General features: G+C 38.0%; 6 protein-coding genes across 8 annotated transcripts; 3 read left to right on the top strand and 3 right to left on the bottom strand.

Moving 5' to 3' along the window:
* The first annotated feature begins 5592 nt into the window (after positions 1-5592).
* On the top strand, positions 5593-6562 carry LOC105225084 (uncharacterized). The gene has a single exon (XM_011203420.3). It carries the CDS (start codon positions 5691-5693, stop codon positions 6258-6260), a length of 570 nt encoding a protein of 189 aa, XP_011201722.1. The 5' UTR covers positions 5593-5690; the 3' UTR covers positions 6261-6562.
* A 1037-nt stretch (positions 6563-7599) lies between these two features.
* LOC105225082 (facilitated trehalose transporter Tret1) lies at positions 7600-9238 on the bottom strand. The gene has a single exon (XM_011203419.4). It carries the CDS (start codon positions 9096-9098, stop codon positions 7737-7739), a length of 1362 nt encoding a protein of 453 aa, XP_011201721.1. The 5' UTR covers positions 9099-9238; the 3' UTR covers positions 7600-7736.
* A 287-nt stretch (positions 9239-9525) lies between these two features.
* Positions 9526-10045, top strand: LOC105225081 (protein PET100 homolog, mitochondrial). Its single transcript, XM_011203418.4, has one exon. It carries the CDS (start codon positions 9639-9641, stop codon positions 9882-9884), a length of 246 nt encoding a protein of 81 aa, XP_011201720.1. The 5' UTR covers positions 9526-9638; the 3' UTR covers positions 9885-10045.
* A 154-nt stretch (positions 10046-10199) lies between these two features.
* Positions 10200-12246, bottom strand: LOC105225080 (uncharacterized). 2 transcript variants are annotated; one of them, XM_011203417.4, is made up of 4 exons: positions 12155-12246; positions 11311-11867; positions 11047-11246; positions 10200-10969 (listed from the first exon to the last, which is right to left on the bottom strand). In XM_011203417.4, the coding sequence occupies exons 2-4, from the start codon at positions 11616-11618 to the stop codon at positions 10452-10454; spliced, it is 1026 nt and encodes a 341-aa protein (XP_011201719.1). In that variant the 5' UTR covers positions 11619-11867; positions 12155-12246; the 3' UTR covers positions 10200-10451. The 2 variants fall into 2 exon arrangements, with proteins under 2 accessions (XP_011201719.1, XP_011201718.1); XM_011203416.4 differs by lacking the exon at positions 12155-12246 and having other exon boundaries at positions 10200-10978; positions 11311-11868.
* A 95-nt stretch (positions 12247-12341) lies between these two features.
* LOC105225079 (SR-related and CTD-associated factor 4) lies at positions 12342-23531 on the top strand. 2 transcript variants are annotated; one of them, XM_011203414.4, is made up of 9 exons: positions 12345-12617; positions 13423-13989; positions 14159-14665; positions 15121-15285; positions 15373-15459; positions 17257-17557; positions 19878-21287; positions 21354-21599; positions 21695-23531. In XM_011203414.4, exons 1-9 carry the CDS (start codon positions 12588-12590, stop codon positions 22555-22557), a joined length of 4176 nt encoding a protein of 1391 aa, XP_011201716.1. In that variant the 5' UTR covers positions 12345-12587; the 3' UTR covers positions 22558-23531. The 2 variants fall into 2 exon arrangements, with proteins under 2 accessions (XP_011201717.1, XP_011201716.1); XM_011203415.4 differs by lacking the exon at positions 14159-14665 and having other exon boundaries at positions 12342-12617.
* A 758-nt stretch (positions 23532-24289) lies between these two features.
* Positions 24290-25172, bottom strand: LOC105225078 (U6 snRNA-associated Sm-like protein LSm1). Its single transcript, XM_011203413.4, has 3 exons — positions 24944-25172; positions 24690-24874; positions 24290-24633 (listed from the first exon to the last, which is right to left on the bottom strand). The coding sequence occupies exons 1-3, from the start codon at positions 24996-24998 to the stop codon at positions 24460-24462; spliced, it is 414 nt and encodes a 137-aa protein (XP_011201715.1). The 5' UTR covers positions 24999-25172; the 3' UTR covers positions 24290-24459.
* Positions 25173-25201: the final 29 nt, after the last annotated feature.

Genomic DNA, 25201 nt, shown 5'->3' with positions numbered 1-25201 from the left:
GCAAGTGAACGGCAGCCACAGAAAAAACTATACATATGCATAATAATTTAGTGAAATATGTGTTTTGAAGAAGGACCTTCATTGGTTCAGTGGCTGCCAAAGTGACAGCCAACCAGACAGCTAAGCAAACAGTAAGCGCGCACAGACAAGCAGACTAAGTCGTTGCCAGTAGCTTAGGGAAGGCGAATGTGCTTGGCATTTACATAGTTGAGTTTTTATTGTTATTTTATTATTATTGTTATTATTTTTATTATTCTATACGTTGCATCATCTCAAATTGTGGTTCTGTTGTGTGCGGCAGTATTTACAAAAAAAAATGAAGAATAAAACTGCAGAAATGCTCAACAAAGTTTTCACAACTACACAGTGGTAAATATTTGCGTATTGGAAAGTTTTTGAGTAGCGCTGAAGTATGGGTTTTTAAAATGGTATACTATTATCTACATGAGATTCACACAAAAAAAGCAATAATACCCTTCACAAATGCTCTTATTGTGGCATAGAGAGTACAAAAATTCTTTATCCTGATTTTCCGTGACCTATTTATATAACAGTTATACCTTATAAAGGTCCGATTTTTAGAATTAGTTCAAAGATTGTAGCGTTGCCTAGCAAAATAGGCAATGCGAAGCTATCTTGATCGATACAAAAGGCATGAGGTGACTGCGCGGGCAACTGGCGGCCAGCTGGCTCTATATAAGTAAAGCAGGCACCGTGCCTAGCCAGTGCTTAAGCGACTGTCGCGCAGCGATGTGTTATGATTTAACAGTCATGAGGTGACTGCGCGGGCAACTGGCTGCCAGCTGGCTCTATATAAGTAAAGCAGGCACCCTGCCTGGCCAGTGCTTAAGCGACTGTCGCGAAGCGATGTTATGTGATTTAAAAGTCATGAGGTGAGTGCGCGGGCAACTAGCTGCCAGCTGGCTCTATATAAGTAAAGCAGGCACCCTGCCTAGTCAGTGCTTAAACGACTGTCGCGCAGCGATGTTATGTGATTTAACAGTCATGAGGTGACTGCGCGGGCAACTGGCTGCCAGCTGGCTCTATATAAGTAAAGCAGGCACCCTGCCTGGCCAGTGCTTAAGCGACTGTCGCGAAGCGATGTTATGTGATTTAACAGTCATGAGGTGACTGCGCGGGCAACTGGCTGCCAGCTAGCTCTATATAAGTAAAGCAGGCATCGTGCCTGGCCAGTGCTTAAACGACTGTCGCGCAGCGAAGTGTTGTGATTTAAAAGTCATGAGGTGACTGCGCGGGCAACTGGCTGCCAGCTGGCTCTATATAAGTAAAGCAAGCACCGTGCCTGGCCAGTGCTTAAACGACTGTCGCGCAGCGAAGTGTTGTGATTTAAAAGTCATGAGGTGACTGCGCGGGCAACTGGCTGCCAGCTGGCTCTATATAAGTAAAGCAAGCACCGTGCCTGGCCAGTGCTTAATCGACTCTCGCGCCACGATGTGATGTGAGTTAAAAGTCATGACGTGACTGCGCAGGCAACTGGCTGCCAGCTGGTTCTATATAAGTAAAGCAGGCATCGTACCTGTCCAGTGCTTAGGCGGCTGTCGCGCAGCGATGTTATGTTGGATGTACTGAAAAGCCACTAAAAATTTATTCGAGTCCTTCAATAGTTAATTAACTTCAGAATTCTTTCTAACCCTTTGCGCGATCATTCAAGACCCAACTAGTGATGAAAAACTGACTTGCTCTCGAAATTTAATAATTTCCAATATTCTACAAGGACTTGTATGCCTTTTTTATGAAAACATGCATTTTTTATGTATTATATTCAACTTTACTTTTCATCTCCATATACATATGTATGTATAAATTTCTTATACCGGGTTTTCAAATAAGGATGATGGTATTTCTAAGTGTCGTTTCGACCAAGAACCATTCAAAGTAGTGAAAATATTGCTGCCGTTCAGGCAAGTCTTGGCGCAAGACCGCAATTTGTCGATACCAAGACGGTTTCAAGAATTCAGACTGTCTCACACCACAACCTGGCGGATTTTGGAGAGGCATTTGGTTAGCATCCATATAAAATTGTTCTCACTCAAGAACTGGAGCCATCGGACCACCGTAAAAGTCATGAATGTGTTGTTTTTGTTTGGGACAACTTGAAGACCCGAAATGTAAAAAAAAGGTTGCGGACTTGGCTAAATGTAAATAAATGAGGTTATTGACCCCATAAAATATAAACAAAATTGCTAATTACTTCCTTGGACCAACTTGAATACGATAACGTTTTTTTTTATGAAAATCACCTGTTTCGTTGAGACTCACTTTCATCTGAGTGCTGAAGTACATAAACAAAACTGTTGATCCTGGTAGGAAGAAAATCCACAAGTTATTCATGAAAAACTACTGCATTCACCTAAATTGACAGTGTGGTGTAGTTTTTTGATCTGCCGGAATCACCGGTCCGTACTTCTTTCGAAATGAAGCTGGTGACCGCATTACTATCAATGGAGAGCGGTATAGATCGTTAATAGCCAACTTTGATGGCCTCAATTGGAAGAAGTTGATCTTGACAACATCTGGTTCCAACAAGACTGGGCTATGTGCCTCACATCATGTACAACAACCGAATTATTACGAGGGAGGTTTGAATATTCGATTATTTAAAAAAATTGTGATATTGAATGGCCTCCAAGAAGTTGTGATTTGACAACATTAGACTACATTTTGTGGGGTTAACTAAATTCGTTGGTTTTTAGCAATAAATCAGACTCTCTTCAAACTTTAGAAGTCAATATTGAACGTGTTAATCATGACACAGGACTTTATTTAGTGGAAAAAGTGTGCGAGCATTAGGTTCATTGAATTCATGGAAAATGCCAAAGAAGTTTTGGAGACCATTTGAATGATGTTATATTCAGGACTTATTTGTATCGATTGTACTTCACATTAAGTTAATCATATCGCCCCTATTGGCAAACCCTGTAATAATGCTTCCGCAAATATTTAAAAGCCCGAAGCAAACCACAGAATCAACGGTATTTTGTGCAGCAAAAATGAAACTCCTGCGTCGACACACACATGTATACTTTCTGCTATTTACATACTATACATGTATGTGTGGGGGGGGTTAGGCGTGTGCGTGTATGTGTTAGAAAACATCTGATGGATATGTTTTAATTAAAGCCGCCGTTGTTGCCGCAAAGTTGCCGTTGCAGATAGCTGTTGTTGACACCGGCTTAATGAAGTAAACAAGCAAAGGAACTCATCATAGCAAACCGCAACCACAAATATTATGAATGATTTTGCCAGCGCTCACACACACTACTTATCAGGCGAGTATATGAAAGCTTAAGTAAATACTCAACAAGTATGAGAATTACAAATATTTCAATAAACTAAAAGATAAGTTCATAGAGAAGATTTAATAACCTAAAAGTTGTTGTTGGCATTGAACGTGTTCTATGGTGATTGAATTGAAATGCTGCGGAAAATAAACAAATAAAGAAGAAGAATAATAGAGCAAAGCCGAATTTTAAGTGAGTTCTTTGAACTCAAGTTCTTTATTTTTTTTTAGAATTTAGCATTATTTTAAAGATAATAATTACAGCCGAGGGGCCCAATTTTCGACCACAGCCATGCATTAATCTTACGAGACGTCAATCGTCTCGGGTTTATCTGCGTAGACAAACGACTTCACAGTCCATAAAGGGAGGGATAGCGCTTCTCCCTGTGGGCAGCTCTTTGTGCCCCTGTAGTGCCGCGGCGAATTCTGGTATCTACTACTGAGCCTTCAGGTTTCTGGTGCGCAGTACGGCCTCTATCCATCTGCGTACCGGTGCTGCCACATTCCTTTTCCGCAGCGCGTCGGCTACGCTCTGTCCTAACCTGCCCTTGTGATGTCTAGGAAGACGCATAACATTACCTCCCCTTTTTCCAGCGCATTCTGTATCTCCAAGGCTAGCTGGTACAGAGCAGTATTGGTCGATATGCCTGCTCTGTAAGCATGCTAGTTGACATCCAGGGGTGTCGTTTTCAGCGCTTTCGACCTTATTTCGTGTTCCACGATCTTTTACATACTCTTTACTTTTGTGGAAGGAAATTAGTCTAATTCGACTGAAGAATTTGGCCAGTAAGTAGTTCTTCATTCGGTACAAAGATCACTTCTGCGGTCCTCCATGATTCAGAGAAATACGCCAGCACCAAGCTATCCCTCATCAATTGAACAAGCTAGGGCAGTAGAACCTGCTCTTCCTATTTCAGAAGTGCTGGAAAGATGCCATCCGCCCCCGGCGGCTTAAATTTTGAGAACGAAGCCGTAGCCCACCGGACTGAGTTCGCAGCAAACAGTTGTCTTGCGACTACCCAATCTGAACGAAATGGCTTGTGTACGACTACAGGTAGACACTGGTCTTCCTTAATTATCTCCGGATTTTGCGCGCGCAGCAGTGCCGTAGCTTTCACCTCCGCACTGATCGTATAGGTTCCGTCACATCTTTTCATGTGTCAGTCTTTCTCTTAGCCAGAGCTCTGTGTAGCCGTGTTGCCCTTGTGTCGAGTAGAGGTTTTCACAGATATTCCTGAAAACTTTTTGAGCTGTATCGCTGAACCAAAATTTTTTTTGTGAAAATCGGGCCCATTCATTAAATGTGCGACGCGTTTGATGACCGTTGACTTCAATTCTTGTACGAGTTGGATTTTGTAAGCCCGCAAGCTAAGATTCTTCCGTAAAATCTAACATATTTTGAACGGGCACTGCTCCAATTGTTGCGCACGGAGGCGGATGGACTCATTCGAGTCTTTTTCGATACTCCGCACTACTGCAGTAATGGCGTTCTCGTCTCTGAGGATGCGTATTATCCTTACTTCAAGTAATATCGCACCACACGTCTCACAAGACAAGATGCCTAGTGTCTCTGCCATCTCTGTTCTAACCTGTAAGTCACTTAACCTTCAAGTAGATAGCTGAGGGCAATAAAGACTATCTCGTCTTACTGCTTAAAATTATATAATGAGGCACTGCATTAGACTTGCAGTGAGAAGTTGAGTAAATTGAGTTGGTCCGCTCGAACGCAGCCAGGAATGTTTCCATTGCTTCAAGGATTGAGCAATGAGCTCTACATACAGGTTCACCTCAGATTTAAGAACACTGCGAACACAGTACATAACATACTTTGGGGTAGTATTAATGACAGAAATAACAAAAAGTATCTACTTGTCGGTAAAAGGAAATTATGTATGTAATATTGTAGGGGTTTTCACAGGGCATCTACCTCGAAGATCCCACATTGAAAAGCTTATTAAAGTGTAAATCACAGAAAACAAAGTCTGCGCAAAGGATGACAAGACGCTAAAACATTCATCCTGTGTTTGCCCAGTCTCAGTCGGTTTTCGACAGTATATCCGCGACCTTCCAACTTAAAATATAATGGGGAGTTAGGGTAGAAATAGTCATACGTTTTGTCAAATCCACTGTCCCAATTATGTCTTAAATATGCCCGCTCAAGGTCAGAAGCACCTCTTTAACCAACCGACCGACCAACCAATCCACAACCGAAAGTTGTGAAACAACCCTCCTCATTCGAAGTGCTTGAGCAATCATCACTGTGTATAAATTCAATTTTATGTGTTAAATTCGAATATTTACTTTTCCTATTATCAAAAGTCACTCAGTTTATTTTATGAATTTTTTCGCTGTAGACTAGCTTAACGTATCGTTTATTTGCACATTTGAGATGGCGACAAAATTGAAAAGTCCAAACACAACAACCAACTTGACGGCTCAAACCACAGCCAAGCATAAAAACACACGTTCCTCAACCAGTTTCGGCGCATCCACCACCCGGTCCATCAACTCAACGTCGAGCAGCATCAGCTCCTGCAGCAGCCGACGCTGTTACGACAACAACAACGGCAGTAAGACCAGCAAAAGTTGCACCAACACGTACAACAGCAATGCCTTTGGCGACAGGCGCTTCAACGCAAACGCCGCGGTCAACGGCCGCACCTCACTCTTTCGTTCGTTCATTACATCGGGACCGCGTGTACGCCAAGCAAAGCCGCAATCCAATGACTTCGCTTACGATCTCTCCAAAGATGAATCGAAATTCATGGGCACATTTAAGGGACCCATGAAGACCGTGCCGGACAATGAGCGTGAACTGCTGAAGAGTGGACAACGCGGCGCCTACCTAGCGTTGCGCTACGAGCATTCACCAGATCGCAAATACAACTATCCGGAGGCGACTAGCTGGCGCATTGGCTGGTTTCATAACCAATTGACGCGGCAAGGTCTAGCAACTTAACGGTTTTATATTAGCTTGGAGAGTAGCTGACGCTTAAGTTCTGTAAATGTGCGCTGAAATGTTTCTCTAAATTCAGGTCGTTGGGCCTGTTAGTATTTCAAAATCAATCCTTTGATGAACTGAGCCGATCGATTGTGTGCTTGAAACCGTCGACGAATTGACGTTGAAATGCTGCTCAGCTCATCGACCCAAATTATTTATGTATGTGTTATTGTTTCGTGAGTTACAGTCTTCTCATGCTAAATTCATAATTTTACTGTTACTAAGCCAATAAATTATGCGAAATTGGAGGTTAAGAAATACCGGGGAAGTTGAAATTATTTGTGGAAAAGGAAAACAGGAAAAATGTTGAAGAGCTGATTAGATACTAGTGAGACGATTGAAAGGCTGTTTTGGTTAGGTTTGATACTAGAGCTGATCATAAAAATTAGGCTCATACTAGGACGACTAAAGACGGTCTTTTATGAAACCAGAAAATTACGACAGGACCAGACAAAGTACTATGGACCCACCAAACGTTTTATTTCTATTCTCGTAAGTTCTCCTGAATGTTAAAAGGTATTTTAGCCTTGATCCCTAGTCAAGAAGGAAGTGTTATAGGAACTCTAGCTCGTCTGTTTCCAAGCAACTTCCACAACCGACATCCGGTAAGTTCTTTGACCTTACCTTCGGAACTCCGATTGGAAAGTGGCCAGTCAAACGTGTTATGACAGGCTCCCGTGCTGCTTTGAAAGGCTAGCCTTACTAAGAACCAAGAGCTCACTAGAGCTTTTGCGTGCTACTTCGAACCAGAAGGATCTTACAACTGCACAGATCTTAGTAGCTGAAATGGTTCGCCAAGCCAAGACAACGTCAAGCGAAAACAGTCGTGGTGGAATCGCAGTGATCCGGCGCAAACGGTAGCAAGCCAGGGTTTACGGTGAGGAAAATGGGATTGATAGGGAATCATCTGATATCAGCCGTTCTTCTACCGACAAACTCTTGCGTCGGACCTCCAACGAAGAACGAAGCAATTGCTCAGAAGCGACCTGGCCAATAGTAGAGGAATTGCGTTTTAACGGGACAATTTCAGGCCACAGACATCAATAGTGACTGCTCAAAAGCCCTAAGAGTCTGATTGAGAGGTTCTTATGCATCCACCTTAAAGTTCGTACCATCCACAAAACCAATACAACATGTTCCGATATCTGCCGAATAATTTTGCTTCTGAAAAATTCGACTCAAGAGAAGCTTTGTGAAAATCCACTGTCCAAGTTCAATGTCAATAGGGACGAGTGCTCGAGATCTACAATAGTTTTTACGAATTAAATCAACATATTTATAAAAAAAAAGTCCAAAATATATGAATGTATTTTGCCAATAGAGCGGGAATTTACAAATCATACGAAGGTACTTATTCACATGGCGATAAATAATATTTGATTTTTGTGTTTAAAAATTGATATATACTCAAATCCTTTCTTCTGCTTTTGCCGCTTAATCCTTCTTTCCTTCCAATTCGGCTTGAATTTCAGCAAAAGTTTTTCCCTTCGTCTCCAGTACGCAGAAGTAAATATAAACACCGCCCACAGCGGAAATAATAGCGAAAATCGCAAAGCACGCACCGCCACCAATTGACTCATTTAGAATTGGGAATACTTGAGTGACAATAAAAGCGCACAGCCAATTAGTGGTGGCCGATATCGAACCGGCAATACCCTTAACATCCTCGGTGAAGACCTCAGCCATGAAGACCCATGGTACCGGACCGAAGCCGACGGAAAACATTAAGATATATATGCAAATGCTAAGCAGTGGCAACCAACCCAAGCCTTCCACAGACTCTTCATCATTGTCTTTCATAAAGAAGTATATCGATAAGCCAGCGATGGAGATCACTTGAAAAACGGATGATAATAATAAGAGCGGTACGCGACCATATCTGTCGATAATGAACAGTGAAACAACTGTGGCTGCCACCAACATTACGCCTATAATCATTGTGCTAAAACGTGGCTCCAAACCGCCGGCTGTAGACTTGAAAATGCTTGAAGAATAGAAGATTACCGCATTGATGCCGGAAAATTGTTGTAGTACCATCAGTGATATGGACAGACCTAAAGCTTTGAGCGTGACTCTGCGGCATAGTGCCTTACCCAAATTCCCGGAATTCTCCTTGAGTTTAGCATTGTCGGCCTTCATTTCGTTAAACTCGGCGCTGAAGTCGTAATCTTTGCCACGCAACCATTCCATTGATTTCTGTGCCGCTTCCATGCGATCTTTCTTTATTAAGAAAATCGGTGAATCTGGACAAAATATAAATATGACAGCGAAAACGAGTGGCGGTATGCTACAAATGATACTGAACATGAAGGCTTTTGTGAAGCCACCAAAGACGAATGCAAACAAAACACCATTGGTGATGAGCAGCTGGAAGAAGCTGCCGATAATGCCGCGTACCTCCTTCTGTGAAATCGCCGTACAATACATGGGTGCACAAACGCAGAAGGAACCGCCTGCCATGCCGGTCAAAAAGCGTGCTGCGTATATCATCATTTGATTTTGCGCAAATATCAACAGTGCCCAGCCGATCTCGAACAGTATAACCATAAGCATCATAGTCCATTTCGGGCCGATGGTCGTTATGAGCACACCAACGGGAAAGCAGACAAAGGCTGCACCCAAAGTCATTAGAGAGCCCGTCCAGGCGTATTCCTTGGTGGAAAAGGTTATGCCGTAATCATTTTCGCCGGTAAATTCGTCTTGCACCGGCGAGGACCAGCCTATTGTTGCGCCACATGCAAGTGCACCACCAGCCGATGCCAAGCCGGCAAAGTATTGGCGATAAACTTTGGCCATTCTTTCCCGTATTTATAGCAAAATATATAGTAGGTATTTGTAGTCAATTAAAAGGATGTTTAAGTATTTCGTAAATGTATTTGAGCAAAATAGGAGTTTTGAAAAAAATTCTGAGAAAATTTTCTGAAATGACTGGAGAATGAATATTGGCTTGACGTAACATTACATTTAACCCGTTAGAAAACAGTTGAAGTATTGAAAACCTGAAATTTTATATTAACGGTACATAGCAAATATGAAAACGAAATTGCGAGTATTAAATACCGTTACTTCTTCCTGAGCTTATTTGAGGGAAGAAAAAACGTAATACACGTTCTCTACTTTAGCGTTTGAAGTTTCATTGTGACGTCTTTAAGAAAAAACTCTTAAATATCCCAATTATTTTACATAGTTGGCAGTGCCGTCGGCTGCGAAAATTTCCCAAAATAGTTGTTTTGTGCTCCATAAACAGCTGATCAATTTTAACAATTTTCTATTGCTTTGTAATTTTAGTGTAATTTTTGCTCGTTAATATATTGATTGTTAAAGAAAAGTGCAAAAATGGGTAGCTGGCAATTGGAAGTTTTTAAAATGACTTTGTACATGTCCTTTCCCGTGGCCATGTTTCACATCTTCAATCAACCGGCTTACTTTGAGGAATGGGTGACTAAGACAAGACGCGAGCTATATCCACCAGAGAGTTTAGGTCACCGGGAAGAGATACAAAAAGCCATAAAAGATGTGCGCGAAAAAAGAGATAGAGAAATGATGAAGGCATTAGAGGATATAGAAAAGCGTGGAAAATAATTATTTACTACAAAACAATAATTGTTGCCACAAAAGAAGTGTGCTATACTAGAATATTATATAAGGTTATTTTTGTTTTTGTAAGTTGCATTATTTACCTTTAAAGAACGCTTAAACATTTGCTATTGGAATATAATTGAAATAATATTTAATTATAAAAATGATTTTTATTTAGTACTTATGCATAAATAACTTGAATAATGCTGCTGTACAAATATATTTCCTCGCGGCATTAAAGTATATTCATAAAGTGACATTACCAAACACTTGACAGAGACCTGGCATATATTTTACGGATTTTAACAGGTATACGTCTTCTTGGAAGTAAAAATAAGTTTATTTTTTCAATATATACATAAATCTTAATCTATTTTTTACATTTTCACTTAATTCAACTTAAATATGCATAGAATAAGCGATACGTAAAGAAATTGTAGATTCAAAACAAAAAATATTTAAAAATGCGTTTTAGAAACTTTACTTAAGTTGCTTATGTGCAATGGAAGTACACACGCATATATATTTCATTTTCAATTAAAGAAAAATAATGTAACTAGTTCATGGCTTCTAGCCATTGTTAATATTCGCTGCTTTTACTGATATTCGGACTTTTTCACTCTCTTCTAGTTCAATGTACTTTTCCAGTATTTGAAACATTTCGACTTGTGCTTTAATTTTGTGACGACGGGACAATTGCTTTAAGTACACGGCTATTGATTTACCGAAAAGATCATCTTCCGTTTCCGGAACTGTCACATTTGAATACACATTGGTGTCTAACTGGTTTTGAAAATTTGGTTGTTGAGGTCTTGCCTGTGGGTTAGCATATAAATTACGCGTTTGTTTATATTGTGTTGCTTGCGATGCAATAGCTGGGCTTGTCTTTATCACCATTTGCTGTTGTAATTGATTTTTGGACAGCGTATGTATTGCACGGTTTGTATTATGAGGCAGCGCAGCTGTTGATGTGATCGGTGCAATCATTTGTTTTGAGTTAACTTCGATACTGGTGTGATTAAGTGTATGTTGTTTTGCATTTGTTTCAGTAATAGGCGTTTCTACACACTCCTCATAAACATCTTCACCTGCGTCCACTAAGCAAATTTATTATTAGCAAAGAGCAATAATATTTAGTAATATTCCAAAAAAAAAAAGAAATTACCATCAACAAATTCAGGATAATCCGATTCCATGGTGTTTTCATCAATTTTGCCATCATAAGTTTCGGATTGTTCATCATAGTTTTCTAAACTGTAGTCCTCTTCTTCGTCGTTTTTATGCAAATTTGGCCCATCTTTGTTTACCTTTTGTTCTTCAGTACTTTGATATTCATATTCAACATATCCATTGCGTCGACGATTTCTTAGATATAAAAATTATAAAATATAAAAAAAATTGTGTTAACTAAATAGCAAATCATAGAAACCTTCGCTTTCGCACAAATTTGCGTAGGAAATCCATTTGGCGGAAAAAAGGACTATTACCATACTCATTCTTCTCCGGATGCAAACGCAATTGTTTTAGCTCACGTGAATAACGATCGCGTAGACAAGTCCAACGTCGTCTTGCCTCTGTTGCTGTCATCCCTATCATGGCACCAACTACTTCCCACTCTTGCTCTTTACGATAGGCGAGACGAAAATCTAAGTTTCTAGGATCGTACAGTGAAGGTGTCATTTTTACACGTTCAATTAATGCCATGTCCGAATCTTCCAATGCTCGATGGCCAGTCATGTTCAGTAAACAATAGTGTCACGGTGTTGTAGTTAAAATATACTTTTCTGCAAATTCTACACAATTTATTATTTATTTTACGCATATATGTGTATATGGCAGTTGTTTGTTTATCATTTTCTTTAATTTGTTGACAATTTTTACGTTGCACCGTATTAACAATGGTTGCGTGAGAAATTTCGCTAAAATCATAAGGTTATGTTGACGTCACATAATTGTTAGCGGTGGCAATTTCTGCGTTGGATGTCGCTGTTAACGAAACGTAATGTAGATAATTGTTATTTTTTAAGTCTTTTTATTAAATAAAACGTTTTGAAAAAACGTAAATGTATCATTTATTCTTTTTTCTTCAATTTGGTTTTATTCCCAAATAGATTAATCATATATTGTCATATTAAGTCTAAATCATAATAATCATAGTGATACTTAAGTATGTAGATAAACCAATTACGTATAAACTGTTATATTAATTATAAGTCGTCACCATTTTTATATATTTAAACTTGTCGATACATAAATAAAAGATTTTGACTTACCCAAATATATATTTTCATATATTTTGTCTCTCCATATATTATGAAATAAAATTTTTGGACTGTATATTCTTAAAATGCATCCCTGAAATTCTTTCATAGCGCGTCACCTGCAGTCAAATAAAAGTTAGCAAATGTCAAAACGGTCGTTAAAAGAAAATTAAAGAATCGCCATTTTGCTTTTCAGTTTCCCTGAAATTGTGTGTGTGTAAATTTAGCCGAAATTTTAGCCGCACAAAAAATTTAACGCGAATTTGTTGAAAATAATTCACAAATTTAGTGAAGTTTTACAGGAAACTGGGTGAAAAACGCGTACTAGGCACTAAGTTGTTTAGTTTATTAGTGCAAAGAGTGTTATGAAGTGAGTGCAATTCTTCGAGGAAGTAACCAAGAAAAAATTTGGCAGTGGCTCATCGGTGTATCGTGCTCGTGCGAAATGGAAAACGTCGTCGCCTTTAATAATGAGGTAAGTAGCGCAGGAAAATATAAAAAAGTGCTTTCAGAATCTTGGTGTGATTTTAAAAGTGGAAAAATTGTGGTTTCCGAAAACAATAAATTGAAAAGGATTGTCGGCGCACAAAGCTGTGTTCCGAAATTTGCGACACTGCGGTAATGAAGCTAATGTGAATTTTTTTAGCTCACAATTTCTTTTTTGTGAAATAATTCATACTAAATTTTAATAGTGACTTCTAATGCATTATTTTGCGCTAGCAAGTATGTAAAAGTCGAATTTTTAGTCAACGCTAATTGCTACGCTATTGTTCGGAGCCATTGCATATTCCGCCAATTGTCATAGAACTACTTGCATTCCATTCCACCCTTGGAAAACAAAAATGTCAGCGTGGTTGTCAATCAAATGTAACACATAGAATTCAAACTTCTCAAATTTTTATGCTGGCCTATGAAGTTAATTCAGTATTTTCCTTTAATCTATTTCTCTCATCATATAAATTGTATCAATTAAAGGTATATGCAAAAAATTTCGATACATTTTCACGATGCATAAAAATTTCGTAGACTGTTTTCAATATACTTATATAGTGTATTATCATATATTCATACCGCCGAAATTTTGAAAAATCTATTAAATGTTTGTATAAGTACTTCCAGTTGCAAAATTTTTATTAACCTCTGTAAACCCAAACCTGTTGTAGGCTTTTTAGTTTTATAATTACAGATATTCTTAAATACATAATAAATCAAAATAGATTATAGCTTTCATTTTAGAACTATACATATTTATAACTTAATTAATTTTTCGATTATTACAGCTTTCTAGCCTCTATGATCAGAAGCCGCCTATTTCCAAGGCCAAAATGGCCGCCATCACTAAATCGGCGATGCGCGCCATCAAGTTCTACAAGCACGTCGTTCAGAGTGTTGAGAAGTTCATACTCAAATGTAAACCCGAATATAAAGTTCCCGGACTTTACGTCATTGATTCAATTGTTCGCCAGTCACGCCATCAATTTGGTCCCGAAAAAGATGTATTCGCGCCACGCTTCGCCCGTAACATTAAGGAAACATTTGCGAATCTTTTTCGCTGCGCACCTGATGATAAAAGCCGCATTATACGTGTGCTTAATCTATGGCAAAAGAACAATGTATTTGCCCCCGAAGTTATACAGCCAATTTTCGATTTAGCCGATCCAAATCATCCAATTTACCAATTGCCACCAAGTGGTGGTACTGGTGGACCAAACATGACTGGAAGTAATTTAAATGATATTGCATCGGGTGGTGCAAATGGCCTAAATCTATCGTCTACCTCTATGGATATTAGTATGAATGCAACGGGATCCAACGATGATAAGCATGGTGGCATGCCAGAAATTACGGTAAGTTTTACAATTACAAAACCTTAATAAAGTTTATTAGAAGCACAAATTCACAATTTTTTTAAACTGTGATTTTATCTTTCTGTACATGCATACTAACAAACTGCCTAAACATATCAATCAAATTTAACAAACCAAACAAAAAATAAATAAACAATGCACTATATAGACAATATGTCATGAAAAAGCGCAAAATATGCTTGATAACAGTACATTGCGTCAGTTGGAACATATGCAACAATATCTCAAGCGTCATAGCGCATCAGCAACAACAACTGGTTCCACTAAAGCTACACGCGAAATGCGAGAATCGCGCGATTTGCGGGAAATACGTGAAACTCGAGAACTACGCGAAACACGAGAAATGCGTGAGCCGCGTGAGCCGCGTGAATTACGTGAAATGCGTGAGTCGCGCGATTTGCGTGATTCACGATCAGATAGAGATGCACACGAATATGCTCGGCTAATTGATAGCGGAGCTGGTGGCGGTAGTGGACGAAGTGCAAGTAACGTTGGAAATGTTGGCGCTGGTGGCAGTGGAATCTCCAGTAGTGGCAATAAATCCCAACATACTGAATCCTATATAAAATATACAAAAAGCAGCCATGAGGTTATACTGGACGACAACGATGGTCTAGATAATAACTCGCCGCAGCATTCATCCAAACTAATCGATGTAAATTTTCATTTGTCTACCACTAGACTGTTAATTAAATTTCTAAATATCCACACATAATTTGTCGCGTACAAAATAACGGACACAATTTTCTTGTTTACTTTATTATTTGTAGTCATCAGTTGAAAAATTTAGATTTTACGTGAACAAAAAATATTATTTTCACATAATTTCTTAAAAAGTAGTTTTCCATTTAAAATTAACTTTTTGATTTTCAAAAAATGTTAATTTTACATATTTTTAATAGTTTTACAACTTTGGCGCTTTTCTCGTTTTTCGTATGAAATTTAACACACACACACATGTTTAGCGTTGCCATTTGCTGCTGTTGAAACCACATTTGATTTGATATTGCTTTGGTAGCCTTAAAACATTTAAAATTTTCTTAATATATGTATTTTTTACTTATCATAATTAGTATGCCTAAAATTAATTAATTATATATAATTTTTTAGAACAATAACTTGCAACAACTACTTAACGATCCAAATGTCTTGCTACAACTGCAAACGTTGCAGAATTTCCAAAAAATGAAACAACAAGAGGAACAGCAATATAAAATAAACGAAATGCGTATGCAAGAGAAAGAATTTGAGAAACATTTACAAAATGTTTTGAAGGTACTGTCATATTAAATACCCTTGTTTTAACATAATTTATTTGCTATGTTTTTATTTTTTCTTTCTGCAATTATATTTACAATTTAGACGCAAGCTGGTGGGCATGTCGTATCCGCTGAGTCAAGTGAGTTCAACAAAGAAGTGGAATTCGTATCGGTGGAACAAAAAATTGAGGTACATATATTTTTATGTAAATAATTTTAAGTTATTGTAATGTTTTAGATGTTTTATTTAATTTTCAACTTTACAATAACTCTCATTTGACACAATAAAACGCAGTTTTTTATGCAAAAAAAGTTTATCAAACAAATTTCAATTTAGTTTTTTTATGCAAAAAAAAAAAAGTTTATCAAACAACTTTTAATTTATTTGAAAAAATATTAAAAAAAAATATTAAAATTGAATTAATTTGTTAAATTATTAATATTAAAACAAATTCAATACGTTTAAAAAAAAATTGTTTAAAAACTTAAATTAATTAAAAAAAAATTATTTTTTTTTGAATTTGCAAAAAGTTTTGTAATTTATTCTAAATTAATTTAGTCAAATTTCATTAAATTGCATAAAACACTACGTTTTACTTGTGCTGACGTGCGGTTGTTTAAATTTAAATTGAAAATAATAACTAAACTCGACGAGATCACTGAGCGATTAATCAGCACCAATACCTGATGTTGTTATACCCAAGCAAAAAATGAGACTTTAAATGTGTCACCTATGCAACTTGCAAACATATCATATTTTAATTCAAAACTTAATGAACGCTAACCGTCCAAATAAGCTATACTCTTAATTATCCCCAAAAAACTTTAAAATGTAAACTAAAACTAAATTGGACAGGGCGGGCAGCACTACCAAAACATATGTTAGTTTGAAAGATTTAGCACAATTTCTTAGTCTATTATATTAATATATGCTAAATAGTGTAGCCACACTGATTTTAACCACTAATTTGAAATTTTGAAAAACATATATTTTGTGGCTTAACGCATACACACATGACCCATACGAACGGTTGAAGAAAAAACCATTTTTTCCAATAAAAGAAGCAGCTATAGCATGCAAAGTTCGTAAATATTTGTAATTGGCAAACAAAAAAGTAATATTTTTGATTAAAAGTCCAAAAAATTAAAAAAAATTACATCTACTTTTATATACATATAAAATATAAATTCGAATTGAATTGACTTTGACTCCGTTTGGCGTCGGAATTTTCATCCAACGGCTTATGCGCCCGCGCATAATCGTTGAAAAGGTAAGATTTAAAACTGATGAAATTCTGCCGGACTTGGTGTGAGACGTATAACAACGTTTGCGTAGCGATTGCTGGTAAGTTAACTCTACACAATTTTTTGTTTAACTTTAAATTTAGAAAAGTTATAGAATCAATAATAATTAAATAGATCAATCGAAATGTAAACGAAATATTTAAGCGTTTAAAAGTTAAAAACAAAAACAAAGTAATGTGAAATTTGCTCAAAATAACTACGTCAAACAAATATAAAAACGTTAAAGCGTAAGCGTGTAAAATGTACACGAATAAATTGAAACACACGTCAACACGACTCTATGCCACGCCCTACAGCCAAACCTAAGGGGCTTGCTTATTGAAGTAACAGTTTTCTTATATAAACTATTTATTTCAACTGCGTAAAAACGTACATGTCATCCACCACAAAAACATAACCACAAACCACATAAGTTAACACCCTCATAAAAAAAAAAATAATAAACTCCCTGAACCATTACTCATAACTAATTAAAACATCCATTAAATAATACCCCAAACCAACCAACTAATGTATTCGTTTCCCACAATCCTCCCTTTTCACTTTTTTCCCTACATTATTCTCCTTACACTACCTTCTTCCCCCTCCTCTCACCTCTTTTATACTCATTTTTAGTTTTCTTTTCGTTTTTTTTTTACGAAAATATATATCTTGACTTTGCGCTCCTACTTCCACATCATAGGTTATCAATTTGGATGGCAACGATTCACGCAGCCCGTCGCCAACACACGATCGTGATCGCTACAAGTCTTCTCGTCGCCGCAGCAGCCGTAGTCGTAGTCGTTCGCGGTCTCGCGACCGTGGTCGTCGTCGGCGTTCACGTTCCCGTTCGCGCAGCCGTTCACCACGTGGTTCATATCGACGTCGCTCATCGCGTGATCGGGATCGTGATCGCAGCGTAAGGGATAAGGAGAAGGAGCGTGAACATGAGCGTGAGCGTCGCAGGAAAGGTCTGCCAGATATCAGGAAGGAGCATTTAAGCGGTAAATTTAAAATAATGTTTACATATTTATAAAATCTGTCTGCGTTTGAAATCACATTTATCACTTCTTTTCTTTCAGTAGCAAATTTTTTTTATTTTCAGCTTTATTGCGTTAATGTTGCGGCTCTTAGAAGCCATATAATGCAGTCGGGTCATAAAAACACTTCGTAACTGTTCGTTACACGAAGTTCAATCGATTTCAATTGATAAGACTGCTCTTGTTCTCAAACAATATTTTATTCGAATATGTCCGCATATTCTTCAATGGTTAAGTACAAGCTTACTGAAAATCGCTCATATGCGACCAGAGACATATTATAATTTTTTGAGTCTCTCTTTAAATTGTTCCATTAGTTCTTTTGAACAATCCAAAACTATTTTGGGAACTCTTTTTTTATGCGTAAAACCTTTTTTCAACGCAAAAGTCTCACTTTCAATAACTGCGTTCTGGCTAAATTTTCTTTATTAACTAAATTTAGTTCAATTATTTTGTGTTTGTAAAGACCAACGTTATGAAAAGCCAATACAAAATAACTGAGTAAGATTTTCGAATCTGTAGATCATCAAATGGCTCAGCAGAGACATTTTAAACAACCAACATGAACGTCGTGAAAGCCAATACGAAAGAACTGATCAAGATTTTCTTCCTCAACAACAACTGATCAAGATTTTCAGTTCTATAAGAGCTTCAATTGGCTACGCAGAGACTTTTTAAATAACCTCAAATTTTCAACATTACTTCATTTGTCTTCGAATCGAATTTGTTTTCTAACAGTTACTAATGATTTGGTTTTTTCCTTTCAGCTCTTCTTTGGCATCGCTATTGTTGGCTGACGTGTGTTTTGTGTGTTAAAAAAAAAAACAAAAACAAATTTAAACGACTAGTGTTATATTGACTTCCTAACTTGAAGTGTTTTGTGTATGTTTTGAGCAAATTTCACAAATCGACGTTTTCTAAAATTTTTAATAATCAAAATAATGATTAGAATGCAAAATAGTGAAATATCGAACAGCTTTTCTTAGAGAAAAAGCGAAAAATTATGTTTATAAAAACATAAAATTAATATTTATTGTAGCGGTATAAGTTAACAGTGATGAGGCGATTGCTATATTTATCGATAACTATCAATATCGGCGAATGATTTATAATCTTTCGCATAATATATTTAGTTGCTGGTCATTTTTATCATTTAAGATAAGATACAGTAAAAATAATAATTCTAATAGTAGATTAGGAAATTAATGAAAAACAAGAAGAAAAAAATATTAACTCCGACGACACTGTAGCTAAAATACACTTCACAAATATGTACACAAAATTCCATACAAGTGCCTGTGATTTTAATAGGTTAGTTTGTATGGAAGCTATATGCTATATTTGTCCGATCTGGAAAATTTCTTTCGGTATTATATTGGTGTCCATCCCTCATGCCAAATTTCGTGAATTATGTCTTATCACATAAAAAAGTTTCCCATACTAGGGCTGGATTTTGGTCGATATGTTTGAATGGCAGTTATATGCTATAGTCGCTCGATCCGAACAATTCGCAGATATAGTTTCTTAGAAAAATTATCCATGCCAAATTTCAAGAAGATATCTTATCGAATAAAAAAGTTTTCCATGATGAGACATGATTTTGAGCGTTCAGTATTTATGGCAACTATAGACTATAGTGATCCGATATCGACGATTCCGAAAAATCACAGCTTATTGAAGAGTAAAGGACGTGTACGTGTACACAATTTCAGGTCCATAACTCAAAATGCGAGGCACTAATTCGCATATAAAGCCAATTTGAACTTATCCCTCTGGCTGTTACAGACTTTATGTCAAACTTAATATGCCCTGTTCAGATTTTGCAAATATTAGCCAGAAACATTTACTCGATTTTCGTCAAAGCTTCATTTTAACGGTATACGCTTTGTTATACAAGCAATTGAGAATCCTATAGCCTACAAATGGATGATAGTAAAAATTGATAGTAAAATTTTCACTCAGCCGTAAACACCGAGTAATCGATAGATCTGCTCCAAAATATGTTTAATACATTTTGAGTAAAACTAGTCTATAAAATAAATAGACTAGATCTAGAAAACTATAACTAGGCAGTTTAAACATTAAATATTGAAGATTTCAAAATTTTTGTTGGAATATTTCCTTAAAAAAAGAGAGACACCCACAAAAATACAAACGCACGTCAGCAACAATAACTTTTTCTATTTATTTTTGTATTTAATTACATTTTAGTGATAAATTATAAAAATTTTTGTTACTTCACTTACTAATTTCTGGATTGTTTGCATTTTTTTCATTATTCTAGTATGTAGTACCACACTTTGGGTGGGACATCTCTCAAAACTGGTTTATCAAGAGGAATTATCCGACACTTTCGGCGCCTATGGCGATATCGTGAGCATTGATTTGATTGTGCCGCGCGGTTGTGCATTTATAGTGATGCATAGGCGTCAGGATGCGCACAAGGCTATGCAAAATCTGAAAAATCACAAACTACAAGGACGCGCTATCACCATCTCATGGGCCGCGGGTAAGGGCGTCAAAAGCAAAGAATGGAAAGATTTTTGGGATCTAGAATTAGGTGTGACCTACATACCTTGGACTAAATTGGATGGCGATACAGATTTTGATGCATTAGAAGAGGGTGGCATGTTCGATGAAGATTCCATGCCCGGCTGGGTGAAGGATAAAATTAATCACATGAAGAGTCTTAAAGAAAAAGCTTCAGAGAATGCCGCCAATATGCCAACCGGCGCACCACCAGGTCCGAATGCGGGAAATACTGGTTTATTATTTGGCATCGACACTACACAACCACCACCGGGGCCACCACCTACTAGTGGTCCACCTCCAAAAATGCCTATGGTAGCAGTTCAATTCCCAATGGCACCTCCAATGGGTGGACCGCCACGCATGTTGGGTCCCATGGGACCGATGCCTTTATCTGGCATACCTATGCCACCGAATATGGTGCCCGGTATGCCGCCGCCACACCCGATGATGATGCAAACTGGTATAATGCCGCCAGCTTTTCCACCTATACCCGGACAGGTGGCTGGTGGTAGTGGTCCGCCACCGGGCATGGGACCACCTATGGGAATGCCACCACCTGGTCAGTATCCACCACCAGCGGCAATGTCGTCCGGAGTACCCCCGCCAGCCGTTGGCAACGCATCATCCAGCGACGATCAAATGGATATTGAAATGGATGAGGAAGACGGTCCCAGTTCTGCCAACATACCAGCACCAGTTAATGCGCCAGCGATGAATTTCAATCAGCCACCACCAATGTTTGGCGGACCAAGTGGTGGTCCCGGTGCCGAAACTGGCTCAGGCGATATCTTTAATCGTGACCGAAATCGCGATCGTGGCGGAGCAGGTGGTAACAGTCGTTGGGGTGGACGAAGTGGCGCCAATGACGAAGTAGATTTAATTGAAGCTGCAAAAAGATGGCGTGAAAACGGTGGTCAGGCCAACTTCAATGAATCAGCCGGTATGGGCGGACCACCCAATTTTAACGATGGTGCCATGGGAGGTCCACCGAATTTCAACGAGGGTGGTATGACCGGTGCACCACCTAATTTCAACGAAGGTGGCATGATTGGTGGACCACCTAATTTCAATGAAGGTGGTAGAGGCGGCCGTGGTGTTGGACCTATGAATATGCCCCCACATGAAATGAACAATCCACAACATCGTCCTGATTTTATGAATGGTAATTTCATAGGAAAACTTGAAGAAAAAGAAATCTATAATTGAATTTAAATTTTTCTATTTTCAGACTTTGATGGTCGTGGTGGACCACGCGGCGGTGGCCCACGTGGGGGCGGCAATCACAATGGCGATTTCTATCCCAATATGCAGAATCGCTTCAATCAACCGACAAGTCTCATGCAAATGCGTATACCACCACCGAACGCGTTCAATCAGCGCATGGGTGGACCCGGTGGTGGACCAATGTTTATGCGTGGCGGACACGGAGGACCAGGAGGCGGTCCTGGACAAGGACAAGGGCCGGGGAGACAAGGTTTGTATATATATATATCAAAGAAGAATACCATTTAAACAGCAAAATTTTACAAAAAAGTTGAAATTTTTATTAAAAAATTAAAATGTTTGCAGGTTTCTTTAATCCACGCAATCCATTTGATCGTGACATGCCTGGTCGTGGCGGTAGAGGTGGTCGTGGAGGCCGTGGTGGTGGGCGCGGCGGTATCGGTGGTCATGGTGCGCCAGGTAACTGGAGCGATGAAGAGGGCGAAGATGGCAACGCGTTCAAGCGACGTGGTGGTGCTGGAGCCAGTGGGTCCGCTGGCGGCGGTGGCAATCGTTTTCGCGATCGTGATGTACCCGAAGATTGGCATGGACGCGGCGGTCCTGGTGGCAACCGAAGAGGCGCTACCGGCGGCAATCGAGACCGTTCCGAACGCGGTGATCACCGTGACAACGAACGAGGTGACCGTGAGCGTGGTGGCAGCAACCGACGTAGCTCGCGCGATACAGCACGCGACATCACAAAATCAAGTGCTAAACCTGAAGATACTGAAGATGATTGGGATCTAGAGTTGGAGGAATACAAACCAGATGGCAACTCGTCAGCAACGGTTAAAACAACGTCATTGTTTGAAAACTCCACAACAGCGCAAGATGCCGAAAGCAGTAGAACAGCGAAAGACAAAGAGCAATATGTAGAGAACGCTGGCAAGAAGCATAGCGAAGACGTGCAGAAAAGCGAACCCACTATCAAGGCGGCGAATGAGCCAGTAGTGCCGGAAACAAAAGGAGAAAATTTACCACTACAGCCAGTGCAACAAAAGGAGCTAAGTGAGAAACCCGTAACCCAACCAGCAAAGGAAACACCTGAACCGCCTGCGCCAGCCGTTGAAAATGTAACGGCACCTGCTACAGCTGTAGCGCAAGCACCAACAGCTGCCGCCGACATACCGCCACCAGCCGTCACGGCAGAGGAAAAGCCAAGTGAATAAATAGAACTTTGAAGAAGTTATGATTTGCGTGAATAGAGCGCCAACTCAACTCACATACATATTAAATATTAGCAAAGCAATTTATAATTTTTATTTTATTAAACATAATTCTATAAAAAGTTACCTAAGAATAGACAAAAACAACATTTTGCTTAATTTGTAAAAAAAAATCGTGTGTAAAATGATTAATATTATTATACTTTCCAATACTTTGAAGCTTGTGCTTCAATCGAGTCAAGTTAAAAGAGATTAACATTTTTAAATTTAATGTTTGACAAGGACACACGCTAGGGAATTATTTGAGTTGTAAGAGATACGCATATAAACGCAAATTGCATACATAAGATTCCCCAGTGGAAAGCAAATCAAATGCGATAGAGGCAAACAAGCAACAGCTAATATGTGTTAAACAATATTTTACTATTTTATTTTACTGATAGTATTCTGAAAGAAGCGAGCAGAGCAACAATTTATCACAAATCCAACTAAGAAGACAAACTTAATATTCCATATGTACTATAGCCAAGTTAATACAATTTAATGACATTTTATTTTTAACTGTGGACACTTCCACATGCTGGCAATACTGTTAATTGTGTTAAACATAGAACATTTGCAGTGCTACAAAGCTTGGCTTACAAAGCAACCACTTTTTGCGCCAAAAACAACATTAAAGTTATGTGAAAGGGATTAAATTGCCGAGCGTATCATGTTCGTAATGTTTATCCCAAAGTTGAGCCAACAATCAAACAAATCACTAACGATTAAAGTGATTTGTTATTGAAATTCATAAGAATTTTTTTTTGTTTTGTTTTGAACGTCATTCAAAAGTCACATAAATAAGTGCATACAAGAATATGAATCAAATTTAAGATTTAGTATATAACCTATTTAGATTACTGCAAATTATCGTATATGTATACATATGTAATACGAATATCATTTGAAGAAATAAATATGCAAATTGAAATGCACGTTTTCATGTCATTTGGTGGTGAAAAGCAAAAAAAAAAAGATGACTTCGGCAGCAGAAGAAGAAAACAGTTGCCATACAGCGAGTTTGTTTTGATTGCTGAATATGTATGACAGCTGTTATGGGATATTACTTCGATCTGAATAATTTCTTCAGATTTAAACCGTTGAATTCCACAAGAATACATGCCACATTTGTGCTTATTGTAACGGGTACCTAATCCCCGTTAGGATGGTAAGGATTAGATAAGTTTTCGTCGACGTAATCCAACGTGCTGTTTCATCGAGGTCGGACCAAAAGCAGGTGTTAGATGAGTAGGGTTAGTGGGGCATACAAAGTGGTGGCTTATGAAGATATCTCGTCAAATAAGAAAGTTTACATACAGGGTGTTTATTTTGATCGACCAGTTCATATGACAACTACATGGTGGTTTTCTAACGGCAGTTTCGACAAACAAGCAGTTTTTTGCGGAGAAAATGACGTGTGCAAAATTTCAGATCAAGATCTCACAAACTGAGAACCGTTTTTTAGGTTATAATAATATGACAAGAAATTGCAAACTCGTCTATTTAAGTATAAATTTCTAAGCACAAAAAGCAATTAAATATAGTTTATAAATTGATTTCTAAGTGACATTGCAAATATTGCCATGGTACTTCACATAACGGTGTTTTTAAAAATAACAATGAGGAAACAGTAATTGATTTTGTGTGACGTGAAATATTTATAAAACAACACAATGTATGAATGCACTTATATATGTATGTATTGGCATCAAAAATTTAATGTTATTTCTGGTATGATTACATTCACATTTTAGTTTCATATATTTTAGTTTGCTTCCAAAATTATAACAAACATTTACATTTTTTAAAAATTCCTTGAAAACATATATTTTTAATTTATAATTATATTGTGAAGTTAATAACTTAACAAAAATCCTCATTGATTATATCTGTATTAACCGCTAAGCCACGTTCCTTCAACGCTTTCGATATAAGTCGATGTTTCTCTTGCCTTTGTTCTTGTTCTCTACGTTGTGCATCCAGAATTTCATCGACTGATATCTCTTTCAGCGGCAATTTGGATTCTTTTTCGCGATCCTAAATATACGAAATAATTAGCGTTCCCTGTAGGTATTTTTTAATTGGTAACTTACAATTTCGCCCAACAACACAACATTTTCTCCACGTATGATAAAAACTCCGCGCGGTATATCGCCGTATTCATTGCCTACGTGAATACGTTCGATTGTTCGGTGCAGCACTAAATTCGCAAATTGATCCACGGAACGCAAGTAACCAATGAGTGTGCGTCCATCACGCAGCAATACCATCAGCTTTTCTATACAATGGAAATACGACTGGTTATTGGTATTATAAATTTTATTTGGCCGGCACCAGCTAAACTTACTGTCCACCTCTTCGAGTAGATGCGCTGTACCGGCAAGTGGGTTTAAGTCATCCATTGTCTTCTAAAGCGTGTATTGTTTTTAATATTCCTTCTCTTAATATTTTCAACACATATCTTAATCTTTCAACACATTTAATATATTGGGCAAAAAATAAAATAAAATGTTTACAGAATAGCAGAATGTGGCTGACAGGTAGTATGCCTTGTTAACGTCAGTTTGTTTGTTATTGTTTGAGGGCAGTGTTGAAAATTAAACAA

This window comes from Bactrocera dorsalis, chromosome 3 (assembly GCF_023373825.1).
Source record: "Bactrocera dorsalis isolate Fly_Bdor chromosome 3, ASM2337382v1, whole genome shotgun sequence".
NCBI lineage: Eukaryota > Metazoa > Arthropoda > Insecta > Diptera > Tephritidae > Bactrocera > Bactrocera dorsalis.
Note: the sequence above shows the minus strand (reverse complement) of the source record. Positions and strands in the feature narration are given on the sequence as shown.

What these genes read in the sequence shown, in the direction of transcription:
- LOC105225078 (XM_011203413.4), bottom strand. Translation starts at nt 24,998, where the DNA reads ATGGATGACTTAAACCCACTTGCCGGTACAGCGCATCTACTCGAAGAG. An exon ending in TCTACTCGAAGAGGTGGACA is followed by an intron (nt 24,875 to 24,943) that starts GTAAGTTTAGCT and finishes TCCATTGTATAG; the next exon opens with AAAAGCTGATGGTATTGCTG. An exon ending in TTGTGTTGTTGGGCGAAATT is followed by an intron (nt 24,634 to 24,689) that starts GTAAGTTACCAA and finishes TCGTATATTTAG; the next exon opens with GATCGCGAAAAAGAATCCAA.
- LOC105225080 (XM_011203416.4), bottom strand. Translation starts at nt 11,618, where the DNA reads ATGACTGGCCATCGAGCATTGGAAGATTCGGACATGGCATTAATTGAA. An exon ending in AAATTTGTGCGAAAGCGAAG is followed by an intron (nt 11,247 to 11,310) that starts GTTTCTATGATT and finishes TTTATATCTAAG; the next exon opens with AAATCGTCGACGCAATGGAT. An exon ending in TTATCCTGAATTTGTTGATG is followed by an intron (nt 10,979 to 11,046) that starts GTAATTTCTTTT and finishes AAATTTGCTTAG; the next exon opens with TGGACGCAGGTGAAGATGTT.
- LOC105225081 (XM_011203418.4), top strand. Translation starts at nt 9,639, where the DNA reads ATGGGTAGCTGGCAATTGGAAGTTTTTAAAATGACTTTGTACATGTCC.
- LOC105225084 (XM_011203420.3), top strand. Translation starts at nt 5,691, where the DNA reads ATGGCGACAAAATTGAAAAGTCCAAACACAACAACCAACTTGACGGCT.
- LOC105225082 (XM_011203419.4), bottom strand. Translation starts at nt 9,098, where the DNA reads ATGGCCAAAGTTTATCGCCAATACTTTGCCGGCTTGGCATCGGCTGGT.
- LOC105225079 (XM_011203414.4), top strand. Translation starts at nt 12,588, where the DNA reads ATGGAAAACGTCGTCGCCTTTAATAATGAG. An exon ending in TCGTCGCCTTTAATAATGAG is followed by an intron (nt 12,618 to 13,422) that starts GTAAGTAGCGCA and finishes CGATTATTACAG; the next exon opens with CTTTCTAGCCTCTATGATCA. An exon ending in ACAAGGGCCGGGGAGACAAG is followed by an intron (nt 21,600 to 21,694) that starts GTTTGTATATAT and finishes AAATGTTTGCAG; the next exon opens with GTTTCTTTAATCCACGCAAT.